Raw genomic sequence first — 14,116 nt, 5'->3', positions numbered from 1 at the left:
CTCAGTCAACCCTGGGTTTCTTTCTTTCCTTTCTCTGGGGTGGGGCGGTTCGAGATAGGGTCTTATTCTAGCTCAGGCTGAACTGAAATTCACTATGTATTTTCAGGATGGCCTTGAACTCACAGTGATCCTTCTACCTCTGCCTCCAGACTGCTGGGATTAAAAGTATGTGCCAACACACCTGCCAACATTGGGTTTCTTAATGGCTTTGGACATCAATCTCCACTTATACACCCATGTTATCAAAATAGATATTCATCTTTATTCACTGTTATCACGAGGGAAGAAGAGGAAAAAGGAGAAACAATAGAGAAAGGACAAACACAACTGTTAGATGAAAACACAGTAAGAAAAAATGGAGAACTGCAAATACCGGAAGTAAAGTAAAAACAAACTGAACAAAGTAAGAAAACTACCGGAGCCATAAAGGAAACACACAGGGGGACATAACCTGTACCATGAGCAGTGACGATGAAATCTTGCAGTGTTTATAGGAATGTCGGGTCTGTAGCTGGACTCTAACACACGTCCTCTGCTCTCACCATACACTTGGTGCATGCTGGCTGATACAGGCCCAAAACTGTGTCAATTATAGGGTTACAGTCATATAAGAAATCTGTTTGTGCACAAGCTGCCACTGGGGACCTCTGAAGTGAATGGACCAGGTACAATCTACTCAGTGTAAAAGGGCACACTCCTTACAGATACAAGGAAAAGGACACAGGATCTGCTTGTGTTTCAGACAGTCAATTACAAGTGGCAAGCAGGACTCTGTTAGAGAAAAGTAGGTCCTTATGGACATAACCAAGGATCAACCACGCATGGTAAGGGGAAGGATCCAGCTATCAGAATCTGCAATCGTCATTTTCAGATACACGCTGCAGCTAAACACTGGAAGCTATAGTGAATCTCTCTAGGTACAGCGAACGAGTCATTAACCATCCATGTAAGTGACTTTGGCATGAAGCGTGAGACCACAAACCCTCCTCACCTGGGATCGCTCATGCGAAACCTGCTCAGTCGTGCTAAACCTGACCCTGAATGATTCGAACTGCTGATGCTGTATGTGTATGTAACAGACACACTCCATGTGCCTACGACTTCCCTGGAACATGTGTGTGTGCGCACACGCACGCACACGCACTGTCGGGTTTGAAGAGCAGGTGCAGCCTTCTTCTAGCACGCTGATAAACACAATCAGTTTCTCTATGGTAGCTGGCTGTCACAGATTAACTCACACGCAAACAGTTCAAACAACTACCTCCTGACTAAAGCTAACACTGGCCAGAGATACAGATTTCTTTCTTTCTTTCTTTTTTTTTTTTTTTGGATGTAGGGTCTAACTTTAGTCTAGGCTGACCTGGAATTACTATGTAGTCTCAGGGTGGCCTCAAAGTCACAGTGATTCACCTACCTCTGCCCCCAGAGTGCTGCGATTACAGGCGTGTGTGCCACCACATGTGGCTCAGAGATACAGATTTCTAATTCCAGTGATAATATGATTTTGGCATGAATTTCTAGTACTTACATCTTTGGATTTTTTTTTTCCAATTCTGGTCTTATAAATACGTATTAGACCTTATGAACTTGATTCTGCTCATGGGCACTGTGGTATGCAGAACACTTCTCACCACGTACATGAAAATTTCTCATGCACACATTTGTAATTTTCTTATAAATTCCAGAGGAGACTACAAATGTAACTATGTTATGCACTCTTTTGTGTAGTGACTTTAAAAGTTGTATCACCATTGTATGTTGAAAATATTACTTGCTTAAGATGTTTCTTCTCAAGAATTTTATCACAATAGTGACATTTGAATTAACAGCTCTACTATATCAAAAAACATAAGTGGGGCTGGAAAGATGGCTTAGTGGTTAACTGCTTGCTTGTGAAGCTTGAGAACCCCAGTTTGAGGCTCAATTCCCCAGGATACACATTAGTCAGATGCACAAAGGGGTGCATGGATCTTGAATTGGTTTGCAGTACCTGGATGCCCTGATGGGCCCATTCTTTCTCTCTCTCTCTGCCACTTTCAAATAAATAAAAATTTAAAAAAGTTAAAAACATACAAGTGAAGACTTAAGTGCAATATTTAAATCAACATATTTTCTAAGTGGACTAGAGTTAGCTTAGTGATTAAACATGCTTTCTTGCAATGCCTGGTGGCCTGGATTTAATTACCCAGAGCCCACGTAAATCCAGGTGCCCAGCATGGCACTTAAAGCCAAAGTCTGTTTGAAGAGGCAGGAGGCCCAGGTTCTGCAGTAGTCATTTTCTTTTGCTCTTTTTGTCCTCAAGTAAACAAAGAGGACTATTTCAAAAAGTATTTACAAAGAAAACACACAGGGGCTGGAGTGATGGCTTAGCGGTTAAGAACTTGTCTGTGAAGCCTAAGGACCTCGGTTCATGGCTCGATTCCCCAGGACCCATGGTATCCAGATGCACAAGGGGGCACACACATCTGGAGTTCATTTGCAGTGGCTGGAAGCCCTGGTGCGCCCATTCTCCCTCTCTCTCTGTCACTCTCGAATAAATAAATAAAAAATGAACAAAAAATTTTGAGAAAAAAAAAAAGAAAACACACAGAATGAATGAAATTTTTGAAAGTGCAAAAAAAGTCCTTCAATTGCAGAAACAGGGCCATGGGTTGATGGGGTGAACGTTCTTTATAAACTGCATGAAACCGGTGTGTGTTTCACAGCAAAGGCCATCTTTAGACTGGAATAAAATCAGTGAATGGGGCTTAACATGATATTCCCGATCAGGTCTCATCCAACTGTCCTCCTGTCTCCAGCATGTATTCACTTACCTGGAAGCCTCTGAACTGACCCTTCTGTTACACTCCATGGTGATAATCCCTGCTCCAACTTGAAGATCAGCTCTGGTTTGGTCATACACTGTCCTGTAAATGGGAAATGATACACAAATAGCTTCAACTTGCTAGATCAGGTATGCTCAATAAAGATCACCGCTCCAGTTCAAGACATGGGCTCCACTGGACGTGCAGACTCTTCTCAGAGAAGCTTCATGCTCACAGCGTTCACTGACTGGACTAACACCATGAAGTGACTTTAAACTTCTGGACATAGTGGTGCACTCCTTTAATCCCAGCTCATAGAAGGCAGAGGTAGGAGGTTCGCTGTGAGTTCAAGGTCACCCTGAGACTACGTAGTGAATTTCAGGTCAGCCTGAGCTAGAGTGAGATGCTAACTCGAAAAACCAAACCAAACCAAACCAAAACAAAACAAAAACAAATATTCTCTCCTGTGAGTCAGGCCTTCACTAGGTACACCTATCCATTGTGGTTAGTTAGTTAGCAAGCTGTTAGCAACATCTCTACCAGGTCAAACATGCATTAGATGTCAACATACACACAGGAGGATAGTTGGGAATTCGAGACCAACCTGAGTCTAATAGTGAATTCCAGTCAGCCTGGACCAGAGTGAGACCCTACCTTGAAACACAAACAAACAAACAAAAAACAAAACAAAAAAATTACTGAATGATGAGAAAATACTCAGAGGAGACAAAATGAAATCAGAAACACAGTGAATGGCATTTCTCTCAGGTGGATATAGACAGAGTAGTCACCAAAAAAAAGTCAGATAGTCAGGTAGAAAAGAACACTGAGGGCTGGAGAGATGGCTTAGCGGTTAAGCGCTAAGAACCCCGGTTCGAGGCTCGATTCCCTAGGACCCATGTTAGTCAGATGCACAAGGGGGCGCACGCATCTGGAGTTCCTTTGCAGTGGCTGGAGGCCCTGGCGTGCCCATTCTCTCTCTCTCTCTCTCTCTCTCTCTGCCTCTTTCTCTCTCTGTCACTTTCAAATATATAAATTAATTAAATAATTTTAAAATAGAAAGAAAGAAAAGAATACTGGACAGAATAATTTTTTTAAATTACAACAGCACAGAGGATTCATATCTAAATTAATAAGGCAATAATTATATAAACATAACCAAGGACAATTAATAAATTAGAAAGAATGGAAGGAATAATGGACCTTTAGGTTTATAAAAAAAAGTTAAGAATGTTAAAAATCTTAAGAATATGCACAATCATAATCATCATGCGCAGCATAAAACCAGTATGACAAAATGTTTCCTATACAGGGCTGGAGGGGTAGCTTAGCAGTTAAGGCATTTGCCTGAAAAGCCAAAGGATGTAGGTTAGATTGTCCAAGGACCCAAGTAAGCCAGATGCACAAGAGAGCACATGCATCTGGAGTTCATTTACAGTGGCTGGAGGCCCTAGGGCACCCATTCTCTCTCTCAAATAAATAAATAAATAAATAAATAGATTTTTAAAGAGTTTCCTATGGGCTTACTGGTAACATACTCACATAGCTGGCTTTATTTATTTTTTCAAGTCTGACCTGGAGTTTACTATGTAGTCTCAGGGTGGCCTCGAACTCAAGGTGATCCTCCTACCTCTACCTCCTGAGTACTGGGATTAAAGGTGTGTGCCACTGTGCCTGACTTATAGCTGGCTTTTATGATGCTAAACTATTCTTTTGCCTTCAATTGTGAGGGATAATTTGGCTGAGAATACTATTTTGCATTGGTAGCCATGCTCTTGAAGGATTTGAAATACAACATTCCAGTCTCTTTGCATTCTTTTTTATTTATTTATTTATTTGAGAGCAACAGACACAGAGAGAAAGACAGATAGAGGAAGAGAGAGAATGGGCGCGCCAGGGCTTCCAGCCTCTGCAAACGAACTCCAGACGCGTGCGCCCCCTTGTGCATCTGGCTAACGTGGGACCTGGGGAACCGAGCCTCGAACCGGGGTCCTTAGGCTTCACAGGCAAGCGCTTAACCACTAAGCCATCTCTCCAGCCCCTCTTTGCATTCTTAGAAGTTCAAATGAAACTCAGAGGTAAATTTCATGGCCTTATCATTGATGTAGTAAGCAGTTTTTCTCTTATGGCTTTTAAACAAACCTCCTCTTTGCTTCTAGTGTTGAAAATTTTGACTTCAATATGATGTGGGGAATTTCTTTTCTGATGTTTACCATTTGGTTATTTGAATGCCTCTTATATTTTGATGGGACTCTCTTGTGAGAATAGCAAAATTGTCTTTGCTAATTTTGTTGAAGATATTCAATATGGCTTTGGCTGGTAATACTGCCTTTTTTGTATACCAATGACCCAAATACTTGGGTTCTTTAAGGTTTCTCATATTTCCATTATATTTTGTTCACATGTTTTCTTGGAACTTACTAGTTTCTGGACATTCCTCTCCCTTGTCTTTAAGTTCTGATAGTCTACCCTCCATATGATCTACTTTGTTGGTAGGGCTTTTGGCGGGAGCCTTTCAAATGTTATTTCACTGCTATTGTCTATTATATTTTATGTTAGAACCTATATTGCTTTGTGGAATTCCATTTCTTTTTCTTTTTCTTTTTCTTTTTTTTTTGAGGTAGGGTCTCACTCTAGCCCAGGCTGACCTGGAATTCACTCTGTAGTCTCAGGCTGGCCTCCAACTCATGGTGATCCTCCTACCTCTGCCTCCTGAGTGCTGGGATTAAAGGTGTGCACCACCACGCCTGCTCTTCATTGCTACTTTTTAAGAGAGAGAGAGAGAGAGAGAGAGAGAGAGAGAGAGAGAGAGAGAGAATGAGAATCAGCATCCTAGGGCTGCTACCCCCCCTCTAAAAAACTCCAGATGTGGGCGCCCCTTTCTACCTCTGACTTTATGTGGGTAATATGGAACTGAACCAAAGTTGTGCAGCTTTGCAGTCAAGTGCCTTACCACTAAGTCATTTCTGTAGCTTCCAACTTGTTTTCATTTTCTTATTTTTTATTTATTTGAGAGAAGGGGGCGGGGGGGGGAGAGAGGGAAAGAATGGGAGCACTAGAGCCTTCAGTGCAGAAGCGTGCGCCCCCTTGTGCACCTGGCTTACATGGGTCCTGGGGAGTCAAACCTGGGTCTTTTGGCTTTGTAGGCAAGCACCTTTACCACTTAGCTATCTCTCCAGCTCCAACTTCTTTTTTTGACAAGATTGCCTTGCTATTGGTTGTACATTCCAGTATTTCATTGTGTCATCACTGAATTCATTCAACTGCCCACTGACGTCTTTTTGGTTGGTTCTTCTCCATTTCTTCTATCCTTCTACATAGATCTTTTTTCTTTCTTTCTTTCTTTCTTCCTTTCTTTCTTTCTTTCTTTTTTTTCTGTTTTTGGTTTTTCAAGGTAGGGTCTCACTCTAGCTCAGGCTACCTGGATCTTTTTGATTCACATCAATTTTTTTTCAGAGGCGTATTGAGTTATTTTGCTGATTTCTTGGTGTCCCCTGCAGTCATTTTTTGAGTTCATTCTTGAATGTTTCTTACTGATTTTGTCATTCAGCCATGCTTTACATTCCTCTGTGGATTGTTTATCTTGGTTCCCAATAAACTCCTCTATCCTTTTGTTCATGGCCTCATTAAGCTCATTGGATATACTTGTCATAGCTTTATTTTGGAGTTCTATGGCTGCAGAACAGACCAAAAGCCAATATCATACCAAATGGAGGAAAACACAAAGTATTCTCATTAAGAACTGGAACTAGGCAGGTGTGCCCATTCTCACTACTGAGTTAAAACATAGTACTTCAAGTCTTAGCTCAAGCAATAAGACAGTAAAAGAAAGAAAAGGGACAGAAATGAAAAATAAAGAACTCAAACTAGTACCATTCACAGATTACATGATTCTATAAATGAGAAAACAAACAAACAAAAAACTCATTAAAAAAACCCAGCTACTTTCAGATTTTGCAAGATACAAAATCAATACAAAACGAACTTGTGAGTCTTTATATATACCAATAACAAAAATATGGAAAAAGGATTCAGAGAAGCTATCCCACTTCCAATAGCCAAAAACAATAATCAATTATCTTGGTATCTCCCTAACAAAGGAATTAAAAGACCTAAACACAGCAAACATGAAAATAATGAAGAAGGAACTGGTGGACAAGACGGTATGACCATCCATGCTTATGGGTTGGATGAATTAATATTTTTAAAAATGGCTATGCGACCTACAGCAATATGCAGAATCAATGAAATTCCAATCAAAATCACAATGTTCGTCAGACTTAGAAAAATAGTCTACAAGTTGATATGTAAGAACAAAAGGTAACAGATAGTCAACATGTTCCAACTATACCCCCAACAAAGGTTCACTATGTAGAATCTACAAAGAATGTAAGAACCTAAGCCATAAAGAAAAAGCAAGCACCCCACTCAAAAACTCAGGCAGGGGACTGAACAGAGTTCTCAAGGGAAGATGTACAAGCAGCCATTAAAACCTGAAGAGATGTTTAACATCTCTACTCATCAGGGAATTGCAAATTAAGATGACTGTGAACTTCCATCTCACTCCAGTCAGAACGGGAACCACTGAAAAACTGTGCTGGAGAGATGGACAACTGGTTAAGGTGTTGGCCTGTACAACCTAAGCCTAACTTCCCAAATTCAATTTCCCAGTACTATAGAGCTATAGGGCACAAACAAAATTATGGAAACTAAATAATACACTACTAAATGATGAATGGGTCAAGGAAGAAATCAATAAAGAAATCAAAAAACTTAGAGAATCAAATGATAATGAGAATACAACATACCAAAACTTTTGGGACACAATGAAGGCAGTCCTAAGAGGGAAATTTATAGCTTTAAGTGCCTATATTAAGAAATTAGGAATGCCATACATAAACAACCTAGTACGCCATCTTAAGGCCTTGGAAAAAGAAGAACAATGGAAGCCAAAAATCACTAGATCAGAAAAAATAATAAAGATTAAGACCAAAATTAATGAAATAATTGTCAATATCTTAAAGAAAAGCAGCTCTCCTGACCTGCAAGAGACCTTTTGTTACATAATAATAATGAAATTTAAAAAAAAAAAGCCTTCAACAATTTCCTAGGTCTATCATAATAGGGATGCACCATCAACATTCCCAACCAGATTTCCATAAATGCCTCAATTTTAACTATAATTGGAAATATAGAGATACACGATAAAAATCAACTGCAGTTTTAATTTTATGGCAGCATTAATTTTTATGTTCTTAGCCTTGTTCTCTAAGGAACCCCAATAAACTCAAACTAAGCTGGAACTGATTTCTACTTTGGGCCCAAATCTCCTCAGGTTCCCCTGAAAGTCACAGGACACAAATGACAGACGCAGAAACAAAACCTTGTGTCCTCAGATCTCACCGCAGTTAAAGCTGACTTAACAGAAGTGACGGAAACAAGAACACAGGAATTCGCACGTGGAAAAGGAGTAGGAAAAAAAAGGGCTGGAGACAGCCGGTGAGAGTGAACTGGAAAGAAGGAATGCTCCTGTTCTACAGTACAGAAGTGAGCATGCATCTGACAAAAATTAAATTAGCATTTCAAAACAGATACAAGAATGTTTTAAGTGTCAAAACAGGCAATGGTGGTGCATGCCTTTAATCCCAGCACGCAGGAGGCAGAGGTTAGGAAAGTTCTCGAGTTCGAAGCCACCCTGAGACTACATAGTAAATTCCAGGTCAATCTGGGCTCGAGTGAGACCCTCCCTAGAAAAAATAAAACAAAAGAAAAAAACCCAAAAAAGTTTAAGTGTCTCACATATAAGATACACCTGAAGTGAATGCTCTGGTCATTACGTATAGGTGTACCGCAAAGCCACACTGGTCCATATGTAATGCACCCCAATACAATGAGTCAATTTAAAAATAGAATAACAAAAGGCAAATAATTACTACTCATCTCTCCAGGAAGTTAAACTCACCCAAGCACACGAGGCTGCTATAGTTCTCCAGCATCACATCCCTGTACAGGGCTCGCTGAGCCGCACCCAAGTACAGCCACTCCTGGCAAGAGAATTCCACAGCCACGTCTTCAAACGATACGAGCTCCTGTAACGAGAGGTGTCATAGGAACCCAGGAGCGCAGACTGGGGCTACAAGAGAGCAGCAGACACATCCATAGGTATTCCTTTCAACAGGGACGGACACAAAGTACAGGTCATCGACAGAGTATAACACGGTGGCAAAGAATCAAGACGAACGTCCTGCCTATGTCTTACTGTAGTGATTTGAGAAAATATGATTAGATTTGTTTGTTTGCTTGGTAATTTTCAAGGTAGGGTCTCAGTCTAGCTCAGGCTGATCTGGAATTCAGTATGTAGTCTCAGGGTGGCCTCAAACTCACGGCGATCCTCCTACTTCTGCCTCCTGAATGCTGGGATTAAAGGCATGCACCATCATGCCTGGCCATATGATTAGTTTTAAAAAAAATTACAACAGAGAAAACTGAACTTGGCCTCTGGCGGCATAGGAGTCATGCCAAATCAACCTAGGGAGGGATTTAAGCAGAATCCCCAGCAAAATACACTCCTCTTCTGAAAAGTGAAGGAGTACAGGTTATCCTTAGACACGGCGAGAGAAGCCAGAGAGCCCAAGATCCACCAGAGAGGAGGAGGACAGCCAGAGTCCCACTGAGCACTGGTGCCCTGTGATTCACGCGCCACACACCCACCAGGTGCGCCAGGCGGCAGCACCAGAGACCAAACAACAGATTTTTTTTTTTCCCAACTTCATCAGTCTTCTTGCTTCTTTAAGAAGTCTGAAGGAAAGACAGCTGAGATCAACTAAAGAGCTACTGAAAGTGCGCGCAACTCCAGAAGTCTGAACTCTCCCATCCCCCACCATCAGAACCACGGAAGCGCAGCCAACAGAGCAGGTCAGGGGCGCCAGCTGCACAGCACAGCATGGAGGGGTCGAGGCGGGCACTCAGCACTGGTGAGATTGGAAGCCACCCCAAAAGGGAACAAGGGTGAGTGACCAAAAAGAAAAAAAGAAAAAACATATAAATAGACCTATAACAAGTACAGAGATCTAAGCAGTTATAAAAAGTCTCCCAAATAAAAAAAAAAAAGTCCATAAGCCAGGCGTGGTGGTACATGCCTTTAATCCCAGCACTCGGGAGGCAGAGGTAGGAGGGTCGCCGTGAGTTCAAGGCCACCCTGAGACTCCATAGTGAATTCCAGGTCAGCCTGGGCTAGAGTGAGACTCTACCTCGAAAAAACTAAAATAAATAAATAAATAAAGTCCAGGCCCAGATGGATTCACTGGTGAATTTTACCGGTCCTTCATGGAAGATAAGACTCCTCCATGACACACTTAGAAATATTTGGAGCACTTATGCACATATGAAGCTTGGACGTTTTATCAGTGAGAAAGGGATTTTCCCTACATACTTAAGAGAGACTAGAAGCAACCTGCCAGAATCACACTTCTCACTTTCTTACAAATATTCCAAAGTTTTAAGGAAGGAGGAATGCTTTTCATGAGAAGTGAATTAGCATCATCAGATATGTAGTTCTTTGAAAATTTCACGACATGTATTATCACTGCTTTTGCTATTGTCAGCAAAGTCCTTTAATAGTTGGACAACCAACAACGGTTATCGCTCAGCCCACTAGGAAAACTCACCCTTTCAATTCTGTTTGTACAGAACCACATATGATACCACAGTCAGTATTACTCACATTCTGGACAGAAACAGAATCAGCAGAATGACGACATTAATGACAAGACTGGCTTACAGGGCACAATGTGGCAGTCCAGAGATGACTGTCTAGAGGCTGGACAGTCTGAAACCACAGTGGCTGCTCACGCCAGGAGGCTGGAGGCCTCAGCAGCCTCAACCCAGCACTGAAAGGCTCGATGATTCCTGGGGAACCGCTGTTCTTCAATCCATGATGGAAGGTGGGTCTAGCTGGGTTCTGCTGTCCATGAAGGATTAGAGCATTTCTCAAACAAATAATTATTTTAAAAAACGTAATTTATTACAAAAAAAAACTATGGGGACTTTTAAAGTTGGACTGGATGCATTGCATTTTACACATGGATGGTTATCAGTTTATGGGGTACAGGGGCAGAATGTGGTGGTTTGATTCAGGTGTCCCCCACAAACTTATGTGTTCTGAATGCTACATCACCAGTTGGTGGCAATTTAGGAACGTCTAGAGGTGATGTATTATTGGGGGCGGGGTTTTGGGTACTGTGACAAACTCCCCCTTGCCAGTGATTGGCACACTCTGCTGCTGTTGCCCACCTGCTTTTGGCCAGTAGGTGATGTCCACCTTCTGCCTGTGCCTCCTTGTCCCCTGCTGTCACGTTCCCTCTGTCTGGCAGCTAAAACTTGCTGGTGGTACTGAGATCTATGATAGCCTTACTATGTGAGGTAAGTGGTCGCCTGAGGGTCAGGTCCTGGTTGAGGCCACCTAGGAACGCCAGGTCCCCACAGACAGAGCATAGGACACAAATAAATGGAAGTCGCAAGTAGCTGGCAAGCCTGACTGGAACATTTTCTCAAAGCATTTAAATCTCGTATTATGATGATCTAAGGTCTCCTATGTTTTTACACATTCATTTATTAATTTCTCCACCCATTTTTGTGTGGGGACTTTGGAGAAAAGGTCTCACCGCACAGCACAGGCTTGCAGGGACATGGGGACTTGTTCCTGCTTCTTTCTGTCCAGTTCTGGGATGACAGGAGTGTGTCACAATGCCTGCCTCACTTTGCATACTGTAAGCAAACGACGCCATTCTGGGCAGGACATGAGGTCCAGTTGCTTTTTAGCGCCGACCTGTCTCAGTTTGGCGGGTCATCTGCTTGATCATTACGCCTTGCTTTCCAAAGGTTTCTTCTCTAACAGATAAATGGAGCATACGGCATGGACTTCTCTGTACTCATTCTCCATGACTCCTATTTTCCTCTTCCTGGCATTTTACCAGTAGTAAGCAAGCTAATTACAATCATGAATAAATGCTAAATGTGATGGTGGTGTGAAATAACAAGTGCATCTTGTTCCGTGAGTCCACACATTGCACTGGAAAGCCCTTTTCACCATGCAGACTCTGGGAGCTTTGCACAAATACACGTCACGTACTTGGCATCCCATTCTAAGTAGAAGAGTGTCACTCCCCCAAAACTGCCTATCACCCACCTATTGATCACCCTCCTCTTTCCATACACATGACAAATAGACACCTAGACAACCGCTCATTTATTTATTTATTTTTTAAATTTTTATTAGCATTTTCCATGATTATAAAAAAATATCCCATGGTAATTCCCTCCCTCCCCTCCCACACTTTCCCCTTTGAAATTCCATTCTCCATCATATTACCTCCCCATCTCAATCATTGCACTTACATATATACAATATCAACCTATTAAGTGCCCTCCTCCCTTCCTTTCTCTTCCCTTTATGTCTCCGTTTTAACTTACTGGCCTCTGCTACTAAGTATTTTCCTTCTCACACAGAAGCCCAATCATCTGTAGCTAGGATCCACATATGAGAGAGAACCTGCAACCACTGATTTTTAATTGTCTCTAGGTTTCTTCCTTTTCCACAATGTTACGTCTTTAGAATTTAAACCCCAGGGACTGAAGGAATTGCAGGCCTGGGAAGAGGTGGTGGTGAGGGACCGAGATGCACAAAACAAAGTTGCAACCATTTGGAAATCAGATATGAGGGCTCCATGAGTTGAGGGTTCAGGAGGTCCTCTAGGACAGAACCCAGGAGTGAAGGGACGCAGGCAATGCAGAGCCAGTGAACAGTGTGACATGATTATGTGGTACTACCAGTTTCTGCCCGTCTTAGGGAGCCAGGATCCAACTCACCATTTCTAGATCCTGGGCCATGAAGTGTCCTCCTTGATCCCACCCACGGCTGCAATGTTTCACAGAGAATTCCAGAAAATTTCAACCTTCCATCTGTAAAGATAGTAAAGTCACATCTGAAGGACATACGTAGTTACGCCTTAAGCATAAATCATTATTATTGTAACATTACCTTTTTCTTTTAAGTACGTAGAAAAAAATGTTCTTTGTACTCAAGTAATTTCGCAGCAATTGTTGCTAATTGTGCCAGAAGTCTTGGCTTTCAGCTCACAAGAGACGTTAAGCAGAACAAAGAGTGGGGGGGCCCCTTCCCCCTCTCATGTTTTCAGGTCCCCCCCCCCCACGCCAAATCTCGACTTCCCACAGAGCCTTTCCCCTGAGTTCTGCTCTGTCACACCTCGACTGCCCTCTCAGACCACTGGCCCATCCCTAGTATGTTCACACCGTCTCTCTGAGTCAAGTCCTCTCTATGGCAATCATCTCCCTTAGACAGCAGCCTGCAAACTTCAGGCCCTGGTTCCTGGTATCCAAGTTGAGCCTCACACCTCCAATCCACACCATGGCTTCGTCCTTCACACGGTAAGGGCTGTCTTCCTCACACGTCCTCCTTCCACAGACCCTTCAATCTCTCATTATCCACAGAGACAGAACAAGGGATGAGTCTCTACCATCTTTTCTACTTTTAGATTGATTCATTATTATGTGCAGAGAGAGAGAGAGGGAAGGGGGGAGGGAGGGAGAGAGGAAGAGGAAGAGAATGCGTGTGCCAGGGACACTTGCCAGTTTAAATGAACTCCACATGCATGCGCCACTGTGTACATCTGGCAGTACCTGGGTTCTAGAGATTTGAACCTTGAAAACAACCATCTTTTTTTTCAAAAAATTATTTATTTATTTATTTGAGAACGACAGAGAGAGAGAGAGGGAGGGAGAGAAAATGGGCACACCATGGATTCCAGCTACTGCAAAAGAACTCCAGATGCATGTGAAAGGCCCAAGAATTCAGAAGCTCAGAAATACTATCACGCTCCAAGGGGAGCTTAAGTGGGCTCCCTGCATACCTCAAACTCCAGGCTTTACTCTCTGTTGGAAGCAAGTAAAGAATCCCTCTTCTCATTATATCAGAGCCCACTCCTAATATAAAACTAGGTAAAAGGGCATGAGATAGCCCTCAAGGATGGGAAATGAGTAATGAAGTGAACCACTTATTTGGTTTCTGTAAATAGCCTGCACTATAAGCCTTACACTATAAGCCTTAATAGCCCACACTGTTAGCCTTAGTAGCTCGCACCATAAGCTGTAGCAGCCTGCCTCAGACCACCAAGGTCATAGGAGGCTGATACCATACTCTGCTACCCCCACCCAAGGACCTGCGCAAATGCTGACCTCCAAGGTCATAGGAGACTGGAACCACACTCTGCTACTCCCACCCAAGGACCTGCGCA

At 42.4% G+C, this 14,116-nt stretch overlaps 1 protein-coding gene across 8 annotated transcripts in view; it reads right to left on the bottom strand.

The window, feature by feature from the left end:
* The window catches only part of LOC101602677 (zinc finger protein 84-like), a 36,033-nt gene that overhangs the window by 18,069 nt on the left and 3,848 nt on the right, over positions 1 to 14,116 (bottom strand). For 7 of the 8 annotated variants that reach the window (XM_045139138.1, XM_045139134.1, XM_045139137.1 and 4 more), the window contains exons 2-4: positions 12,672 to 12,764; positions 8,767 to 8,893; positions 2,814 to 2,906 (exon numbers count right to left, since the gene is read on the bottom strand). In XM_045139138.1, coding sequence (XP_044995073.1) covers positions 2,814 to 2,906; positions 8,767 to 8,893; positions 12,672 to 12,692 — 241 coding nt within the window. In that variant the 5' untranslated portion in view covers positions 12,693 to 12,764. The remainder of the gene's footprint in view (positions 1 to 2,813; positions 2,907 to 8,766; positions 8,894 to 12,671; positions 12,765 to 14,116) is intronic. The other variant, XM_045139132.1, reaches the window with a different exon arrangement.

This window comes from Jaculus jaculus, chromosome 21 (genome assembly GCF_020740685.1).
Source record: "Jaculus jaculus isolate mJacJac1 chromosome 21, mJacJac1.mat.Y.cur, whole genome shotgun sequence".
NCBI classification, from domain to species: domain Eukaryota; kingdom Metazoa; phylum Chordata; class Mammalia; order Rodentia; family Dipodidae; genus Jaculus; species Jaculus jaculus.
Note: the sequence above shows the minus strand (reverse complement) of the source record. Positions and strands in the feature narration are given on the sequence as shown.